Genomic DNA, 18,246 nt, shown 5'->3' with positions numbered 1-18,246 from the left:
TTAGTCAGTTGGAGTCAGTAAATCACTGGAAAGCATTCTCACTTGCACTGTGCCATGCATTTCCATCGGCCGTCCTGTACAGCAAGTATAAAAAGCCTCCATTGGCAGAAAGACTCTGTGGCTCAGGACAGGTGGAGACCATTGGACACATACTCCTTCAATGTTCCTTCTATAAAGCTATTCGGAAAAACCATATTCTCCCCATAATTGATAGGTATCCTGGTCATTCGGAAAATATTTATCTCCAGTGGCTGCTTAAGGACGAGCAGACAGTGATCATGGTGCAGGTGGCTAGATTCTGTGCAGCACCACTGGGGATTCACCAGAAACATAAATAAACATTTTAGATCTTTTTAATAATGTTTTATAATCAAGTTTATTACGTGTTTTTATCCAGCATTAGACTATAGTCAATGTATTTTTATTGTCAGGTCAGTATGATTCAGTTTTTCTGAAGCTAGCTAGTTTTTTTTTTATACTGTCTGTAAAACTAGGCAGACCTTGGTCACCCATTGATTACATCATTAATGGTAATATATTGCTATGTCTTCTTGTGTTGGTTCTGTTTAGTTTTGTTTTATTTGAATGTTTAATTTATGTGTTGGCCTTCGGCTGTAATAATAAATTGATTTGATTTGAAATACTAAAGAAATGTGCTTATAGATAATAAAAATGAGCAAATTGTAAAATGTATCCCATTCTTTCAAATGGTAGATTTAAATTATTGAAAAACATTCCTTTTTAACTGATTAGGAGCCACACAATAGTGGCTTTAAAAGATTTGGAAGAGTAGAAAAGAATTATTATAATAAATAATAAATGTTAATTAATAGTAAGAAAATTACTTTATTAGATGAAACATTTATTGCTCAAGAAAAGCCTTGTCATATTAAAATATGTTCACTTGGATTTTCTGTAACTTTTAAAGTAGGACTCATTATTTAATATATTTGTATTGCAGATAGCTGTTCCCCCTTTTTTTACTCCACAGTACATGTCTTTGGGAGATTGGTCTAAGATCGCGATTTTCCTGCTTTCCATTCCATCGTATTTTGTCTGCTAAGAAACACATCCTTTCTTTCCTTAATTTTTTTATCGATCTGGTGAGGTCTCATTTCTAGATGAGCTTTTGTAGAGGAAAAAAATGATGGTGGATAAGCTGCCTTTCAGGGAAGCCAGAGTATTTCCTGGCCTTCTTAATAAGAAATTGCTGCATCTTCTTGGAATGCAGGTTTTGAAAATTACTTTAACAATCCAAACCTATATGGCCTTCATTCTTCTCAACATTTTTCCTGGCTTAAAAACCACTTACCGTATATACTCGAGTATAAGCCGAGTTTTTCAGCCCATTTTTTGAGCTGAAAAATGCCCCCCTAGGCTTATACTCGGGTCAATATTTTTCCCCAGTTCTTTGTGGACTTACAATATCCGAGCACCGTTTAAAGAGACGTCGAAGGAAGACGGTGCCCAACTGCGCGCCTTTCCCCCTTGGCGGGGTGGTCTTTTGCAAAGTCTTTTGCTCGGATATTGTAAGTCCACAGCAGCGCGGGCTGCAGCAGCAGCAGCGGCGTCTCCCGCTCCGAATCCCTCCCCGCTTTTGGGTTGGGGGAGAATTGAGAGAGAGAGAGAGAGAGACAAACACACACACACACACAAAGAGGAGAGGGGAGCCGGCCGGCCCACCCGTTTCCCCCTTTCCCTGCGCAAGCGTGTGTGGATTTCCCCCCCCTTTTTTTTCTGCCCGCCTCTCTCGCCCGCCCGCCCGGTTCCAGCTTCTCACTATCCAGGCGTTTCTGCAAAGCGGGAGGGGTCGAGGGAGGGGGGGCGGTTGGTGGGAAAAGAAAAGATGGAGCAGCGGCCAAGGGTTTATAAAGCAAGCGGCGGAGTCCTGCAGCTCAGAGGCGACACGGGGGGAGGGAATCGGAGCTAACCGAGGAAGAAGGCTGCTGTTTCTGCTGCCGCCGCCGCCAGCCGGGGCATAATACAGTAAATAAATACAAGCGTAGGGGATCCGCGCGTGAACGAAGCCCCACTCCCCCACCCCTTTTGCTTTCGCTCCCGAGCTGGCGCTTTTGAAAAGGGCTTGACTCCAGCCTGGGATTCAGAGCGGGAGACGACGACGCTGCTGCTGCGGCCCGTGCTGCTGTGGACTTACAATATCCGAGCAAAAGACTTTGCAAAAGACCACCCCGCCAAGGGGGAAAGGCGCGCAGTTGCGGGGAAGGCTGGAGGTGCGCCTTTCTCGGCCAGCCCAGGTAAATTCGGCCGTATTCTTCAGCCAATTCTTCATGTGATGCTCCAGGTACGGCCCTCCCCCCTTCCGTTCCCTGCGGCGCTGCGTGTCGAGGCCGGGACGGAATACCCTGGGCCGCCGCAGCCAAGCGCGAGGGGGAACGCCAGATGCCTCGCGCGAAAGGGGGAGGCCTGGTGACGCTGCGCTCTGCCGGGCGCTCACCGACAGGGCCGGGGGGGCCGAGGCGGCCAGGGAGGAACAGCCAACTGCCGGCAACCAGCCGGAACTGCTGGGGCCGGCCCGTATTGAAGAATACGGCCGAATTTACCCAGGCTGACCGAGAAAGGCGCACCTCCAGCCTTCCCCGCAACCGGGAGAAGCCCCCTCCCTTTTGCAAGGTCGCCCCCTCCCCTCTTTTGGGTTGGGGGAGAATTGAGAGAGAGAGAGAGAGACAAACACACACACACACACAAAGAGGAGAGGGGAGCCGGCCGGCCCACCCGTTTCCCCCTTTCCCTGCGCGAGCGTGTGTGGATTTCCCCCCCTTTTTTTTCTGCCTGCCTCTCTCGCCCGCCCGCCCGGTTCCAGCTTCTCACTATCCAAGAATACCCTTCCAGCTGACGTGGGGCGTGTTATCAACTATTGCTTCTTTGTGCAAAGTGCTATAATCGCGCGGTTACCAGAGGGGTGGGGTTGCAAAGAGGCTGATTAGCCCAGGCGGAAAAATGTGTGTGCTGAAAAATGCCCCCTCGGCTTATACGAGAGTCACCATTTTTTCCCAGTTCTTTGTGGCAAAATAGGTCCCTCGGCTTATAGTCGGGTCGACTTATACTCGAGTATATACGGTAATCATAATTGGTTTTTTATTTCTGAAAACAGTTAAAAAGTAGCTACCGTATATCTGTTAGCAATAACATTAAAAAATTAAAATAGTTCCTTCTTTTTAATGTATAAGTGAAATATCACCAGGACTCCAAGGTTAATTGTTGTCCACTTTTCCCAAAAAAGTACATTTGTGTCCTCTTATTTTAGTAAATAATGCTGTTACAGTGTAAACTAATCATTCTGCAAGGTGCTCATCAGATATCTACTCCAGGTGCTCTCTCCTTCATAGACAGGTGGCAACAAAAGAGAAGGGATTTTGCTCTTGGAATACTGTATTCAGATTAGACCAGTCTTGTTGAGCTTTAAGTGGCATGACAAAAAAAATTTCACTGGAACTTTTAATAAAATAATGTTTTTTGTATCAGTCTTATACATGTTTTATAGTTAATTCTTGTATATTATTCTTTAGAATTAGCTCCCATAACTTCATACAAGTTAATTAGTTAATATGAAACCCAACTTCATCCATTTGGAATCATCCTGTATGTTAAGCAACAATTTTCGTCATCTGCAATAGATATGCTGGCTATAAATGGTGGGGGTTGTAGTCTCAGGGGTTTTTGTTTGTTTGTTTGTTTAAAAGTTATTTTCCTTAATTATGCCACTCTCCCTGTTCTGGTATATACAATTATATTAGAAAACATTAATTTGCTCTATCTCCAAATATATATACACACATGCATGTGTGTGTGTGTGTGTGTGTGTGTGTGAAATTATTATTGTTTCTCTAACTGAATCATTTTAATAGATTTATCTCCAAAAAGTGATCTGTGTTATGAAATGTGCAATTCGTGCTAGTTTTTAAATGAGTGGAAAAAAATTCATCCATTTCTTATGTTCTCATTTGTTTTTAAAATTTGGCTGTCATTTTTAAACAGTTTGATATATATCACTTAGATAACCTTGTTATTTTTTATTGTGGGCACAATGACACACATTAAAAATGAAGTTTAGTTGCTTGCTCTCAAAGTGTAAACATACATAACATACATTTAAACATATTATATACAACATATGTACAGACCTACACCTTACATAATAATAATAACCCTACACCGTTTTGGACCAATGGCTGTCCAGTCTCTTCTTAAAAACTTCCAGTGTTGGAGCATTTACCGCTTCTGGAGGCAGGTTGTTCCACTGGTTAATTGTTCTAACTGTCAGGAAGTTTCTCCTTAGTTCTAGGTTGCTTCTCTCCTTGATTAGCTTTCATCCGTTGCTTCTTGTCCTGCCCTCAGGCGCTTTGGAGAGTAGCTTGACTCCCTCTTCTTTGTGGCAGCCCCTGAGATATTGGAACACTGCTATCATGTCCCCCCTTGTCCTCTTCATTAAACTAGACATACCCAATTCCAGCAACCGTTCCTTATATGCTTTAGCCTCCAGTCCCCTAATCATCTTTGTTGCTCTTCTCTGTACTCTTTCTAGAGTCTCAACATCTTTTTTACATCGTGGTGACCAAAACTGGATGCAGTATTCCGTGCAGGCTTACCAAGGCATTGTAAAGTGGTATTAATACTTCACGTGATCTTGATTCTATCCCTCTGTTAATGCAGCCCAGCATTGTGTTGGCTTTTTTGGCAGCTGCAGCACACTTCTGGCTCATATTTCAGTGATTGTCCACTAGGACTCAGAGATCCCTCTCACAGTTATTACTATTGAGCAAGGTGCCCCCTATACTATACCTGTACATTTGGTTTTTCTTGCCTAAATGTAGAACTTACTTTTTTCACCATTGAATTTCATTTTGTTACATATAAGTAACATTTTAAATATTAATCACTGTCCATCTTGAATACACTTGTGCAGAGGTCTATGATTTATAAACAGCCAGAAATGATGTATAATATAATAATCCTCTTCATCAATAGATTGAGTTGAAAAATATTCTTAGAGAATTTTAACAGGTGTCTTCATTCTCTTTGATTCATATGAACCCAAGAAATGCATTTCAAAAGTGGACAACACTACTGTTCTTTGTATATTAGTTATACAAACGTTTCAATCTATATAGCAGGAGTATCTGGCAATTTCAGTTATCAGGATTTTATTTCCATCATGAATATCCAATGTGGCCCATGTTCATTCTCCTATTTACATTCTTCTATTAGCCATAATGAAGTTTGGCCAGTCCAGAGCCTCAGGACAGAGAAAGGAAACTGCATTTTTCATTCCTGTCTTCTTTCTAGAAGCAGTTCTGGAAGCCATGAGAAACCTTTTCTGATTCTTCAGGATTCAGTTTCTCAAAATATTTTTTTGTTCTGGATTTGTATCACTGAACATAAATGTCTTTCTATTTTCTTACGTGGCTTCATCCTTGGTGGGCACATTCTTTTTATTCTTTCAGCATTTGAGGCATCTTTGCCCACATCTATTTTCATCAAACCTTGTACTACAATTGAATATATTATGAATGCTACCATGATTTTTAATGTGCTTTTATTTGGTTACATCTCAGAGCAATAATCAAAACTTAATTCACTGATTTTGAATCTTGTTTAGTTATCAGACCTGTTGTTACAGTTCTACAGAGGAATTATTGAGTCTGTCATTTGTTCTTCTATAACTGTCTGGTTTGGTAGACAGGACAGATACAGAACCTGTAATCAGACAGATACAGACTTCAATGGATAGTTAGGACTGCAGAAGAGAACAATTTCAACCAGCCTGCCTTCCGTTGAAGAGCTCTATATTGCATGAGTCAGAAAGAGGGCTGAGAAAATATCTACAGACACCTCACATCCTGGACATAAAATGTTTCATCTCTTCCCTTCAGGATGCCGCTATAGGGCATTGCATAGTAAAACAACTAGATACAAAGATATTTTTTCCCTTAAGCTATCACTCTACTTAACAGATAATTCCCACAGCACTGTCTTATGTCTAAGGATATTTCCCCATTTAATAAGGCTACATTACTATTATCCTTCTTATCTTTTCTATTGCCTTCTCTTATTGGTATCTTATGATTATATTACTTTGCTGTTTGTATGTACAGTGAGAGCTTATGCACTGGAGACAAATTCCTTGTGTGTCTAATCACACTTGGCCAATACAATATTCTATTCTATTCTTTTCTGTTCTATTCTATTCTTATCTGATTAAGACTTCATTTAGCAATTGTTTGCAGTTACAATAATGATGAAAAAGTAACTGTATGACCAATCCTCAGATTTACAACCTTTGCAGATCTATACAGCAAAGGAAAGATGAAATAAAATCATTAGCACAGTCATGGTTTAACTTAGTGATCGCTTCACTTAAAATGACTGAGTTGCCAGTCCCAATTGTGTCACTAAACATGGACCATCCATATTTATTTAATACAATGATAAGTATTAAATGATAAGTATGACTAATAGTTAAACAGAATATAGAAGTAGTACTAATATGGATATCTAACATTTTGCAGATTTCCAAGCTTTTGGTTTGAAGAAAGGCATGTTCTTCAATCCGGATCCTTACCTTAAAATTTCAATCCAGCCTGGAAAGCATAGCATATTCCCAGCTCTTCCACACCATGGACAGGAAAAAAGATCCAAGATTATGTGTAACACTGTCAATCCCATCTGGCAAGGAGAGGTAAGCCATGGACAAGAAAGAAATAAGGGTGCACGGAGAGAGAGAGAAAAGAGGCAAGACTGTTCTTGCTGGCATAGAATGATCTTTTCTTCTATATAAAGAAAAGGCTCATTTTTAATGTTTTGTATATTCATTTTATTTTTAAAAAATGCAATCATTTTTAAGGACTTCACTTTACTCTTCCCATTTTCCTTATTAAAAAACACTGTGATGGCCTGGGAGATAGTAACTGTTCCAAAATTATCCAGTGAGTTTCTATGCCTGAGACTGGATATGAAGCAGCATCTTCATCATCATATTGGATATCTTCTCTAACTGAGAGATGACAGGGGTTGAACTTTCCTGGAAATTATAGGCTTGTCCTAACATGGTGAAAATTATGAATGGGAAGAGAATAAAATAAATGTTGTATAGGAAGAAACACATAGAAGATATTAGTGAGAACAAAGCCATTCCACAAAAAGAGCCATTCCACCAATTACTGCCCCATCAGCCTTCTAAGTGTAGTTAATAAACTGTATGCTAGACACTTGCATAACAAGCTCATGGATTGTAATTGAGAATATTTTGGCTGACAAGCAGGCAGGCTTCAGAGAAAGCCACCTAACCATGCTTTAATTCTCCAACATCTAGTTAAAAATTACTCCTCCAGAGCTCACCTACACAGCATTTAGATGTGCTTTTGATTTCATGTTTAGATGCAAACTATGGGAGAAATTGAACTCTTCTTCAATTGATTATTTTTTTTCTTATGGATAAGTTATATAAAAACCTCCCAGATGAAAGTGTGACACTGCACAAAAGAAATTAACTCTTATAGACCAACTGAATAGGCCACCTCTTCATCTGTCAAAATTGGGAAATAGAGACATTTCTGTTTTTCTGTATACAGATAATGTCATGCTGCTTTCTCCAACATAATTGTCCTGAAATGGATGCTTTATACTAACTAAGCACTCTAAAAATAAGAGCTATAAATTAATTACTCTAAAACCAAGATAATTGTTTTTGCTAAGTGCCCTATGGCACATGTCTGGCAATTAAATAACCATTTAAAAGAGCAAGTCAATACTGTTCAATATCTGGAGATTGTTTTCCATGCTATGTATGAGCAACTGTAAATGTCATACTGACTATGTTACTTTAAATGAACAAAAAAAATCACCCAGTGTTGGCTTTACAAGCCTCCTATTTCTCCAAAGAAAGTCAGCATATGTATGCAATGATTAAAATCTCCTCTCAGTGGTATTGTGGTGGTCTGGGCTTTTGTGATCACATTTTTCAGGGTTTCCCATACTTCCTGGGTTGTTTCCCCCTTTAGTATTTCCATCCATGAGATTTTTTCTAGGTTCTTTCTGAATTTGTTAAAGTCGGCTCTTTTGAAGTTTAGGACTTTGGTTGGATTGTTTTCTATTGCTAGTGTTTGCATTATATTAAATTCTAGTATGATGTGGTCACTTTCGCCCAAGGTTCCAGTAATTTTGATTCCCTCTATGACTTCTTCTCTATTTGAAAGGATTAAGTCCAGTATAGCTTTGCGACTAATTCCTCCGCGACCTTTTGGGTGACAAAGTTGTTGGCTAGGTTGGTTAGGAATCTGTTTGATCTCCCACTCACCGCAGAGTTTGTCTCCCAGTTGAAGTTGAAATCTCTCATTACTACTGTGGTATGCTTCCTGCATACATTTGTTAACTGGTTGACAAAGAGTTCATCTATTTCTTCTGATTGGTTGGGTGGCTTGTAATATACACCTATGGCAATGTCACTTTTTTATCTTTTATACATTCTGGAGAGATTTTATCTTTGATCATGTGCATTTCTGCAGATATGTAGTGTTGTCTTACATATAGCGCAACTCCCCCTCCTCTTTTTGTAGACCTGTTTCTTTTGAACAATTTGTATCCATCTATCAATCCATTCCATTCATGGGTTTTGTCCCACCAGGTTTCTGTTATGCCAACTATGGCATACCATTCCTGGTATACTAGCTTATAGTTCACCCTGTTTGTTCCCCAAGCTTTGAGCATTTGTATATAAGCATTTAAGACATTTGTGCCTATCTGTGGGAGTGTTTCCTTTGTCTCCTGGTTGTTGTTTGAGTTTTTCTTTTTTTTCATCACTGCCTCATTCTTTGCTTTGTTTTCTTGGGGTTTGTGATTGGTTTTGGATTCTAGAGATTCTAGAGATTGGTCCAAAAATCCAAAAAGTAATGTTTTTCCCAAACTTTAAAATTATATTTAAAAATTATTTCTTTAAGGAAAAGGTGAGTCACTTAGTAAAGGATCTTAGTATTTAGGCAATAAAAAAGCAAATCCAAAATAATTAAGAAATTAGTCTCAATCAAGTGTTCATGATTGTGAACACAGCTTGTTTCTCCCTCAATTCCCAGCTGCTAAACTCATAAATCAAAAAAGACCCAATAAATTCATTTTCATGAGAAGTGGCTGTCTGGGGTACCACATGGATTATCTCAAGATCTCCCCTCCTCCAGGGATATTTCAGCGCCCAAGATCCTACTAAACTAGCTGAAGGAGAGTATGCTTCCTCATAAGCTATGCCTTTATGAAAGTTACATAATATTTATGTTTAAGCAGGACACATAAAGATACTCTGTACTCCCTAAATTTCATTAACTATAGCTTAATTTGTTGCTAAATCAAATGTTAAGTTAGTCTTTTGTACACTTTGTGAAACAAAATGATTATTGGTGAAGCTGGTAATTATTAAATAAAGGCACAGGTTGGCATTACAAGAACATAATTAGAGACTGGTTGAGTGTCATTATTATAGGTCAGAAAATCTCAATAAACAATTGGGAACAAAAGCAAAAAAAATGTTTTTGGTAGTGACAAGATAACATAAATTTAACTGAATAATATCCAAAGCCCCAAATGCATTAACCTTATACCTAAAAACATATGAAATGTACTCAAAAACATTGGAGTATGACACTTCATGGCAATTCCTTTTAAGGATCCTGTGCAGTTGAGGGTGAATGAATGGAGCAGAACAGATGGAAATGGTAGCTCCTGTATATATAGTTACTGAATATTGAATATATGAATGGGTATATAATAGCAAATAAGGTAAGATAGTCAAACAATAGAGAGAAAAGAAATAAAACCTATTTATGCCAGGTAACCAATTTTTATTTCTAAGCTTACAGTATAAGTTTTCTATTAAGAATTATTATATGGCTATTTTTTTTCTAATTTCTCAATGTCAGTGTTTGCACTACAAGATACATGTTTGTCCACATAAGTCTAAAACTTTACCTTTACCTTAGAAGGTTTTTCTACTTGTGAGAAATCTTGCTGTGTGTATGAGTGGATGAATTTATGGTTCATAGCCATAATGTGATGCAGCAACCTCTGTGGCTTTATAAAAAAAGAAAACTAGGTCCTTGTTACAAGATTTCATAGCCCAATTTCGTTTTTAATTGTTAAATCAATTAACTGATGGGCTAGTATTCCCCAGAGGTTTTGCCTACATCATACTAATTTTTAGTAATAGGGTAAAGAAGAGCAGAGATAAATAAGTATATTTGCTATGGATTTTAATGATAATTTTCCATGAAATGAAATGCTGGAGTTAATTTAATAAATGTGTATGTTAATTTTAGTAGATCCAAATAATACTTGTTTATATTTATTTTCCACATTTCTTACTGCCCATCTCCCTCAGAGCTTAATTAATGCTATTGTCTTATATAGACAGTACACTTCTACAGAATTCTAAGCATGGCATGGCAAGAAAATATAACAGAGATGAAGCTTTGAAAGTTGTTCTCAGCATCTACTTCTAGGAGTAAGACCAATAAAACAGCTACCCATCCAATATGAAGCTGTGGAAGCATTGGCTTTTCTTTGGCTTGTTTACTAATCTGTCAGATCTACAGAGTTCTTCTCTCTCTCTCTCTCTCTCTCTCTCTCTCTCTCTCTCTCTCTCTCTCTCTCTCTCTCTCTCTCTCTCTCTCTCTGTGTGTGTGTGTGTGTGTGTGTGTGTGTGTGTAAAGAATAGAATAGAATAGAATAGAATAGAACAGAACAGAATTTATTAGCCACCCATCTTACCTCAGGTTAACTCTAGGCAGCTTACAACCATAAAAAATGAAAAACTATAAAGATAAAAGCATAAGTAGAATACTACAACAGCCAAATACAGATGCCCAATTAAAAGATGGGAGGCCAAGAGCAGGATGGGAGGGGGAGGGGGGATCTGTTGTTAATTGATCAACCATCTTCACCATGACACACACACCCCATTGGAGCCCCAAGCCAATTGACAAAGCCAGATCTTTAGGCTCTTGTGGAAAATCGGGATGGTTAGAGCCAACCTAACTCGAGAAGACAACATATTCCAAAGGGCAGGGGCAATGGCAGAGAAGGCCCTTCTCCAGAACTCCACCAGCCAGAATACTTGGGCCGATGGGGCCTTCATCATGCCTTCTCTGCCAGCATGAGTGGGATAGGCCAATCCCAATGGGATGAGACAGTCCCTCAAGTAGCCGGGACCCATGCCATGAAGTGCTTTAAAGGTGATTAACAATATTTTGAATTGCACTCAGAAGCACATTGGTAGCCAATGAAAGTGGTGTTACAGGGGCCATTCTCAGGGCCCCCAAAAACTGCTCATGTTACTGCACTCTGCACCAGCTATAGCTTTCCGAATGCTCTTCAAGAGTAGCCCCATGTAAAATGCATTGCAGTAGTCCTGTCATGAGATTACTAGGACCTGAATGACTTGAGTGCAGGAACTCCTGATCTAGGAAAGTTGTTGTGCAAAGGCTCTCCTAGCCACAGCTGCCATGTCCCTTGAGCAGGAGTCGCAAGTCCAGGAGAACCTCAATTTGCAGACTGGATCTGTGTGAGACAGTCCCTCTCCATTCAGGATTGAAGACAGCAAAATTGTCAGGGCCCACTTCAATACCTCATCCCAAGAAAGCAGAACTCATGGAAGTGGGTTCTTCCAAAAGGAACTTTTATTAGGATAAGCTGATAGCAGGCATATTAGACAGGATCTGAGGGTTTCCTGCTCAGATCGATAGGTAAAAGTGTCCCAAGCAAAACCCCACCCATTGTTTATTCAGTCAGTTCAAAACGGTCCAATCCCCAGGTGTTAGGTCCCCCATGGGAACAGGGAGATAATATCAGTCCGTCTCTGGTTTTAGCTGCGTTTAGCTGGTTTAGGCGGTTTTTCGCTTATCTGGAAGCGCGGAGATAACGCAGCCACCGGAGGTTGCATTCCATTCTTCCCCTCCCTTTGCTAGCTGACAGTAAGAGATGGGAAAGTTCAGAAGAAATATTGCAGGAAAGCAAAGTGTTACTTTGTAGTGATAGAGGAAGTCAAGGAAATAACCTTCAAGTATACCTCCCTCCCCCCTAGGAGAATGGCAGAACCCAGGATGAGAGGAGAGTGAGATTCGGGTCAGGATGAAAGAGGAAGAAATAGTAAATGCAGGAGGGGGGAATAAAAAGATTTGGGGATCTATCGATACAGGTTCTGACAAAAATCCTGGATCTTCCCCCCCCCCCCATGCACCCAAAACTATTCAATCTTGCCAGAGTTCAATTGAAGCTTGTTGTTCCCAATCCAGGTCCCAAAAGCATCCAAGCATCCACAAGAGGACAACAGCATCTTGATTCTTGAACTTTTTATCATAGGACTGGAGTCTGAGAGGCTGTCAGTCGGTTCACTCACACTGTCCTTGGGTATTGTATGAATTGCCTCAAACAGAATAGAATCACTGGTCACATCTCTACAGGTAGCCCTTGAGTTACGAGTGTAATGGAGCCTGCCCATTCCACTCATAACTCTAAAACTCGTAGAGTGAATCTCATTCTAGGTACGAGATCACTTTCTTGCTCGTTAAAATGCATGTGACTCATTAAGCGAACATGAGGTATCTCGGTGGGGAAGGCCATGGAGGGCCTAGTGCTGGAACAGGTTCCCAAGGCCTCCCCAACCCACTAAGATACCACATGCTTTCGCCTCCCTTCCTGCCACGCCAGACTCACCTGGAAAAGATCCGTCTCCTCTATGCCACGATTCCTGCTGCCGCCTGGATTTGAGGCCAAGGAATGCTTCTGTGACCCCCCCCCCCGTGGCCCGATCCAGGCTCTGCAGGCCTTTTCCAGGCCTCTGTGGCCCAGATTTGAGGTCAGGGAATGCTTCTGCGACCACCCTGCAGCCTGATCCGGACTCCGGAGGCATTTTCCATTAGCCACGGGGGATCACAGAAGTCGTGGAAGCATTCCCCACCTCATATTTGGGCCACAGTGGCCTGGAAAAGGCCTGCAGAGCCCAGACCAGGCCACGGGGGAGTCACAGAAGCATTCCCCGGCCTCAAATCTGGGCCGCAGCAGCCTGGAAAAGGCCTCCAGAGCCCCAAACCAGCCTCCAGAGGCGTGGGGAAGCGTCCCTAGCTTCGGTTCCGTTCTCTGTTGCAGAGGCCTAAAGTACCATGAGATTCACATGAGATCAGTAGCATGAGATCTCGCCCCACTGATCTAGTGTGATCTTGTGTTACTTTAGGCCTCCATTCTCTGCGAACGCACCAAAGGCCTGGAGCAGCCAAGAAAGTGAAGGATCTTGATCTTCTCAGGGTATTGAAGGCCTGGTGCCTAGGGAGAGCTGGGTGGGGGTGGGGAGGGAGGAATAACCAGGGTGAATGTTGCAGAGCCACTGCTGTCATTCGTAAGGGTGAACGACTGCCATGGTGATGCAATATTCGTAACTTCGGGACTTGCTCGTAAGCACTAGGGAGTGCTCATCACGTAACTTTGAACAAGCATTAAGTGAACGCTTGTAACTTAGGGATTACCTGTATTGTAATCACCTATCATTTTCCCAAGATGTCCCCAAGTTCATTCCCATTCTGCTCAACACAGGATATGTTTAGCAGGACCCTAACAAAAGGAAACATTACTGAGAAACATCTCAGGTTCTCTAATGGTAGTATTTACTTGGCTTAAGGATCCACAATAACCCATCTGTCTTTGATCTCACTGGACAGGCAGGCAGATTCCATGTGTAATAGGCAATATTGCATATACCCAGGTTCCAATCCATGACAATTGGCATCCTTTTTCCAGGATCTTCAACAGCTGAACTTCTACCCTTCCTAAAAACAGAAGGTAGGAGTCAGGCTGGTAATTGTCCAAAATAGCCAGATCGAACAATTGTTTCTTGAGGAAAGAGTGCTCAATAATTTAATAAAACACCATTCATACTTACTGACTTTCTGGAAGTATTCAGTTATCAAATGAGACATGGATCTAACCTATAGTTGCAGAACTTATATTGCAGATCTCTCTGCTTACTCAGGATACACAGGCCCAAAACAATCCCAAATAATGTAGCAAGATGATACATCTGTCGTCACTGTTGAGCTTGCCCGGCAAATATCCAATACCTATCAAACATGAGCAATTTTATTTTTAGATTCCTCATAAACTTTTCAAGCAACCAAATGTTAATTCTTCCTAAAAGGTCTAAAGTGTAATCCACGAATGCAACAACAATGAAACATCATAGACGTTTCACTTCTTTTACATCTCAATGAAGGCTTGAATGTGAATTCTTATCCACATTTGGGTATATTCAGTCAAATGAGATTTTCTCTGCACTGCCTTACTTATCCCTTTTCTATAAATTAAACTGAGTTTGACCTTACAGACTCCATTTTGAATATATTTTATTGATTTTTAACATACACCTTAATATTTGGTAAACATTGTGTTGTCTGGGTTAGTGTTTAAAAAACAATAACAGTTAATTTCTATAATTCTATAGTCCATATAATAACTTTACTTGATTTCTTCTTCTTCCAATAATATTCTCTTTAGCCAACCTTAAATTAATATAGTTCTTATTTAAATAAATGACAATTAAATATAAACATTTTCTCATGATTCTGCAAATAATAACCACATCAGTATAAAGCTTCTTTTCATTGATCATCTTGATTGCCTCATCATAAATCCTGTTTACATTCTTATTTAAACTTGTTTTCCCACAGTATTCAAAACATTCTTATTGGTTAAGATTTTCTCAAAATTAGTTACATTTAAGTATTTAAATCTTTTTTCTCATACAAGCCATCACATTTTTACATTTCTCATATCTTAAAAGAAAATAAGAGCAAAAAGAAAAAAAGACAAAACAGAGAAAACATTTCTATTATATAAACCATCCCAACCTTTTTATATTTCTAATGTCAAAAACAAAACCAAACACAAAAGAAAAAAGAAAGAAGGCATATTATATTACTTTAGGGGCTCATCCCTGTTAAACTAATCTTCATTTATATTCAAAATCTTTCTATTTCTTTAACCATATTCAAACAAATGTTTGATTTTTAAATACTCCCTCTGATAATTCCCATCATCTAATTTCTTGATTCTCATCCTTCTTGTTCAATAGACTTCGATGAATCAAAGAGTCTTCCCATAAACTTATAAATGTTATTGCAGGTACAAAAGGCAAAACAGGTAAGATGTTTTATAGGAAGGTTTCACCCCTTCTTATTCATTGAAAATCTTTCCCTTTTTGTCTTTCTTGATTTTGTTTATTATTTTTTGTCTCTCAAGATCTTGTAGTTCTCCTGGCAAAATCCATTTTACCAAATCTTTTTTTTCCCCTCAAACTTATTTTGTAATCTTAAAGTGTAGTTTGTCTTTTCCATGTCCAGAGTTTCCTGTAATTTTTTTCCATCTGGGTCAAGTCATATTTCCTAGTAGTGTTAAATTCCATCTCAAATCTCTCTCCTCTGTCTTGTACTCAGTTATCTGTTTTCTCTGCTCACTCTCTATTTTTATTTTCTGAGAATTTTTATGTTGTAAACTTAAATTGGAGATGTGTACATTTATGTTTTCAAGGTTATGTTTAATTTCCTCATGGTTTGAGATTATTGTTGTTTCGATTAGTTGCAACATAGCATAGATCTTCTTCTGGAAAGTATTTGTTTTTTCTTCGAGACCCTGCAGATCTCTGGTTTTCCATGATAGCCAAAAATCAGGGTTTTTCTTTCTCTGCAGACAGCTTTAGAGTCAGAGTTGAGTTAGTATTTGTAATCCAGAAAGGTCAATTCTTTTTTTTAGAGTTTATAATTTTCACTTTATAGAAAGCCCAAGATGTTTCCTTTTTTATATATAACAGCTGTTCTTTGTTATTAAGACATTGAAGGTCACCAAGATCAAATTTATCTTTTCCTGGGTGGTTGCCAGTCTCTGTAGTAGAGCAGCTGTTGTAATATTTTCATCCACCACTAGATGTCAGAACTAGTTCTTTCAGTAATAAACACTTTACTTCTATTTTGATGATATAAAAGGAAAATCTTAACAGATTCCACTGATTTCAAACTTATCCAAATTAAGTCTTATATTCTTTTTATTTTAATATATTTCTATTCCCCCTGAAAAGTTTAATTCGCCTCTTCCATCTGCAGGAGGGTAGGGCAAAAGTCCCCCTCTTTCTCACTTTCGGAGGCTTTTTGCTTTTTGGTTTTTTTCCCCCAGGAAATCAATTTCCAAATAGAAGAGAGAAAATAGCTGTTCTTACTCAGTTCCAAACACGCTGTTTACAGTCAGCTTGGAATAGTACTTTTGGACTTTGGTTGCTTGTAGCTTGAGCTAGACTCGGATTGAGCTAGCCTCTTCTCCTGCCGATTTCTGGAGGGCTTTTCCCAAACCGATCAGATTGACCTCTGTCTCTCCACAATCGGCGGGACTTCCCCCCTTCTGTGTTGCCTCTATGGGACAACTTCAGGCCCATTTAGGGTCCCCTGGCAGGCAGAAATCAGCCATAGGAAGCGGATCCCTCGGCTGCTGCACTACTGCACAAAACCGGAAGTCCTAGAGACTCTATTTTGAAGGTACCAGGAAAACTTGTCCTGTAGCTCTGATAATCTTTGTCTTTTTAGTCTTCAAAAATGCCACTCAACAGACTTTTCAATGCTTAGCCATTCTCTATTAAGAACTGCATTGCAATTGTTCATTTAGTTTGTTAGCACTCGAGGAGCAGCATATTTTATAGCTGTTATAGTTCACTTATTTTCTTTTTTACCATATTGCAACATTTGTCAGAATAGCTCACACATTCTTAAGGTTATTTCAAATCCTCACTTCTTATAGGAAATCGACCAAGCCATCACTGAAACCAAGAAAATTGCTCACAATAATGATCAGAACCTTCTAAGGACTACTGTTTAATTTTTTTTTAAAGGGGGGGAGATGAAAAGGAGAAATGCAAGCCCAATTACTCCTCTGTACTAACTCCCTACAGCCCTAATCCCTCACCTCGTTAACATTCAACACTGCTGCTGCTCTCATTGAGAAGAAGTGACACCAACTGTTCAAAACTATAAGATGGAAGAAACTTGGAATAGATCTAAATTTCTAAAAATGGAAATATTTTCTGGAGGCAAGATCTAACAGAGAAGCAAACCATGCCTGCAGTTATCTCAGGATTCAGTATGGCAAGATGGAATTTAACAATACTAGGTTCTCTGTTTCTTATCTGCTGTTCACAAGAACTTTCGCTTAGATCCATATGAAGATTTTTGTCAAGCAAATAATTGAATATCTTGAAAAACATGATCTGTCACATGATTCTATTATATTTGAAGCAATATGGCTTCTATAAAGGCATACCTTGCAATCATATCTTCTTTTATTCCTATAGGCAGTGCTACGTTCCCCTCCAAGAACCTATAATTCTTTGTTCATTGTCAAATGCTGCTTCAAGTAACATAAATACAAATTCTACAAATGAATATCATCAACATCAAATACAATACAAAAAAGTAAATCTTGGAGGCTGCAGCCAATTCAACCAGGATATTTCCAGGGATAGACTGGGGTATAGACCATGAATCAGTAGTTTCAAATGTATGCTTTAAACTTAAAAAATTAAAAAAGACAGCTATATCAAAATTTGGTCTAAAATATGTTCATTGCAGATGGAAGTCTATATTAAATTACAGAGTACTTTAATATGGTGAAGTAAGTGCTTATTTAACCCTGCTAGTTTATAAGGCAAAGTATCATCCAATTCATTTTGATCACTGCTTCACTAGGCTGGGCAACATTGTAGCAGGGTTAGTATGTAAAAGTATCAAGGAGGTGTAAAACTGTCCTGGATGCCCTGCAATAATAGTGAGATTGAGTTTAATGTGGTTAAGGCATCAAATTAGAAACTGGGTGAATGTGAGTTTAACTCCTGCCTTAGGTACAAAGACAGCTGAGTGACTTGGCCAGTGATTTTTCTCTCAGCCCTAGGAATGGCAAACCACTTCTGAAAAAACTTGCTAAGAAAACTGGAGGGACTTTTGAACATGACTGAAAGGAAGAAAAAAAATAGGGATATGAGGCTTATACGAATGCCCCTGTAATAAAATACAGGCACTGGCAAAGCACATGTTCTGTTGAACACAGACTTTGAACCTGAAGACAGAAGGACAAGGGATTATATCAACCAAGAATAACATAGCATTGTGGAAAATAACAGCAGAAAAAGAAAAAGTAAGGAAACTGTGAAATCTAAAAAGT

The 18,246-nt window shown here is 39.3% G+C and overlaps 1 protein-coding gene across 1 annotated transcript in view; it reads left to right on the top strand.

Annotated features, from left to right (window-relative positions):
• Positions 1-18,246, top strand: part of HECW1 (HECT, C2 and WW domain containing E3 ubiquitin protein ligase 1) — a gene marked incomplete at its 5' end in the record, with an annotated part of 182,968 nt that overhangs the window by 53,006 nt on the left and 111,716 nt on the right. The window contains one exon of the mRNA XM_029283792.1: positions 6,528-6,697. Coding sequence (XP_029139625.1) covers positions 6,528-6,697 — 170 coding nt within the window. The remainder of the gene's footprint in view (positions 1-6,527; positions 6,698-18,246) is intronic.

This window comes from Protobothrops mucrosquamatus, unplaced genomic scaffold, assembly GCF_001527695.2.
Source record: "Protobothrops mucrosquamatus isolate PMUCROS unplaced genomic scaffold, P.Mucros_1.0 scaffold232, whole genome shotgun sequence".
NCBI classification, from domain to species: domain Eukaryota; kingdom Metazoa; phylum Chordata; class Lepidosauria; order Squamata; family Viperidae; genus Protobothrops; species Protobothrops mucrosquamatus.
This window is presented reverse-complemented; position numbering and strand designations above follow the sequence as displayed.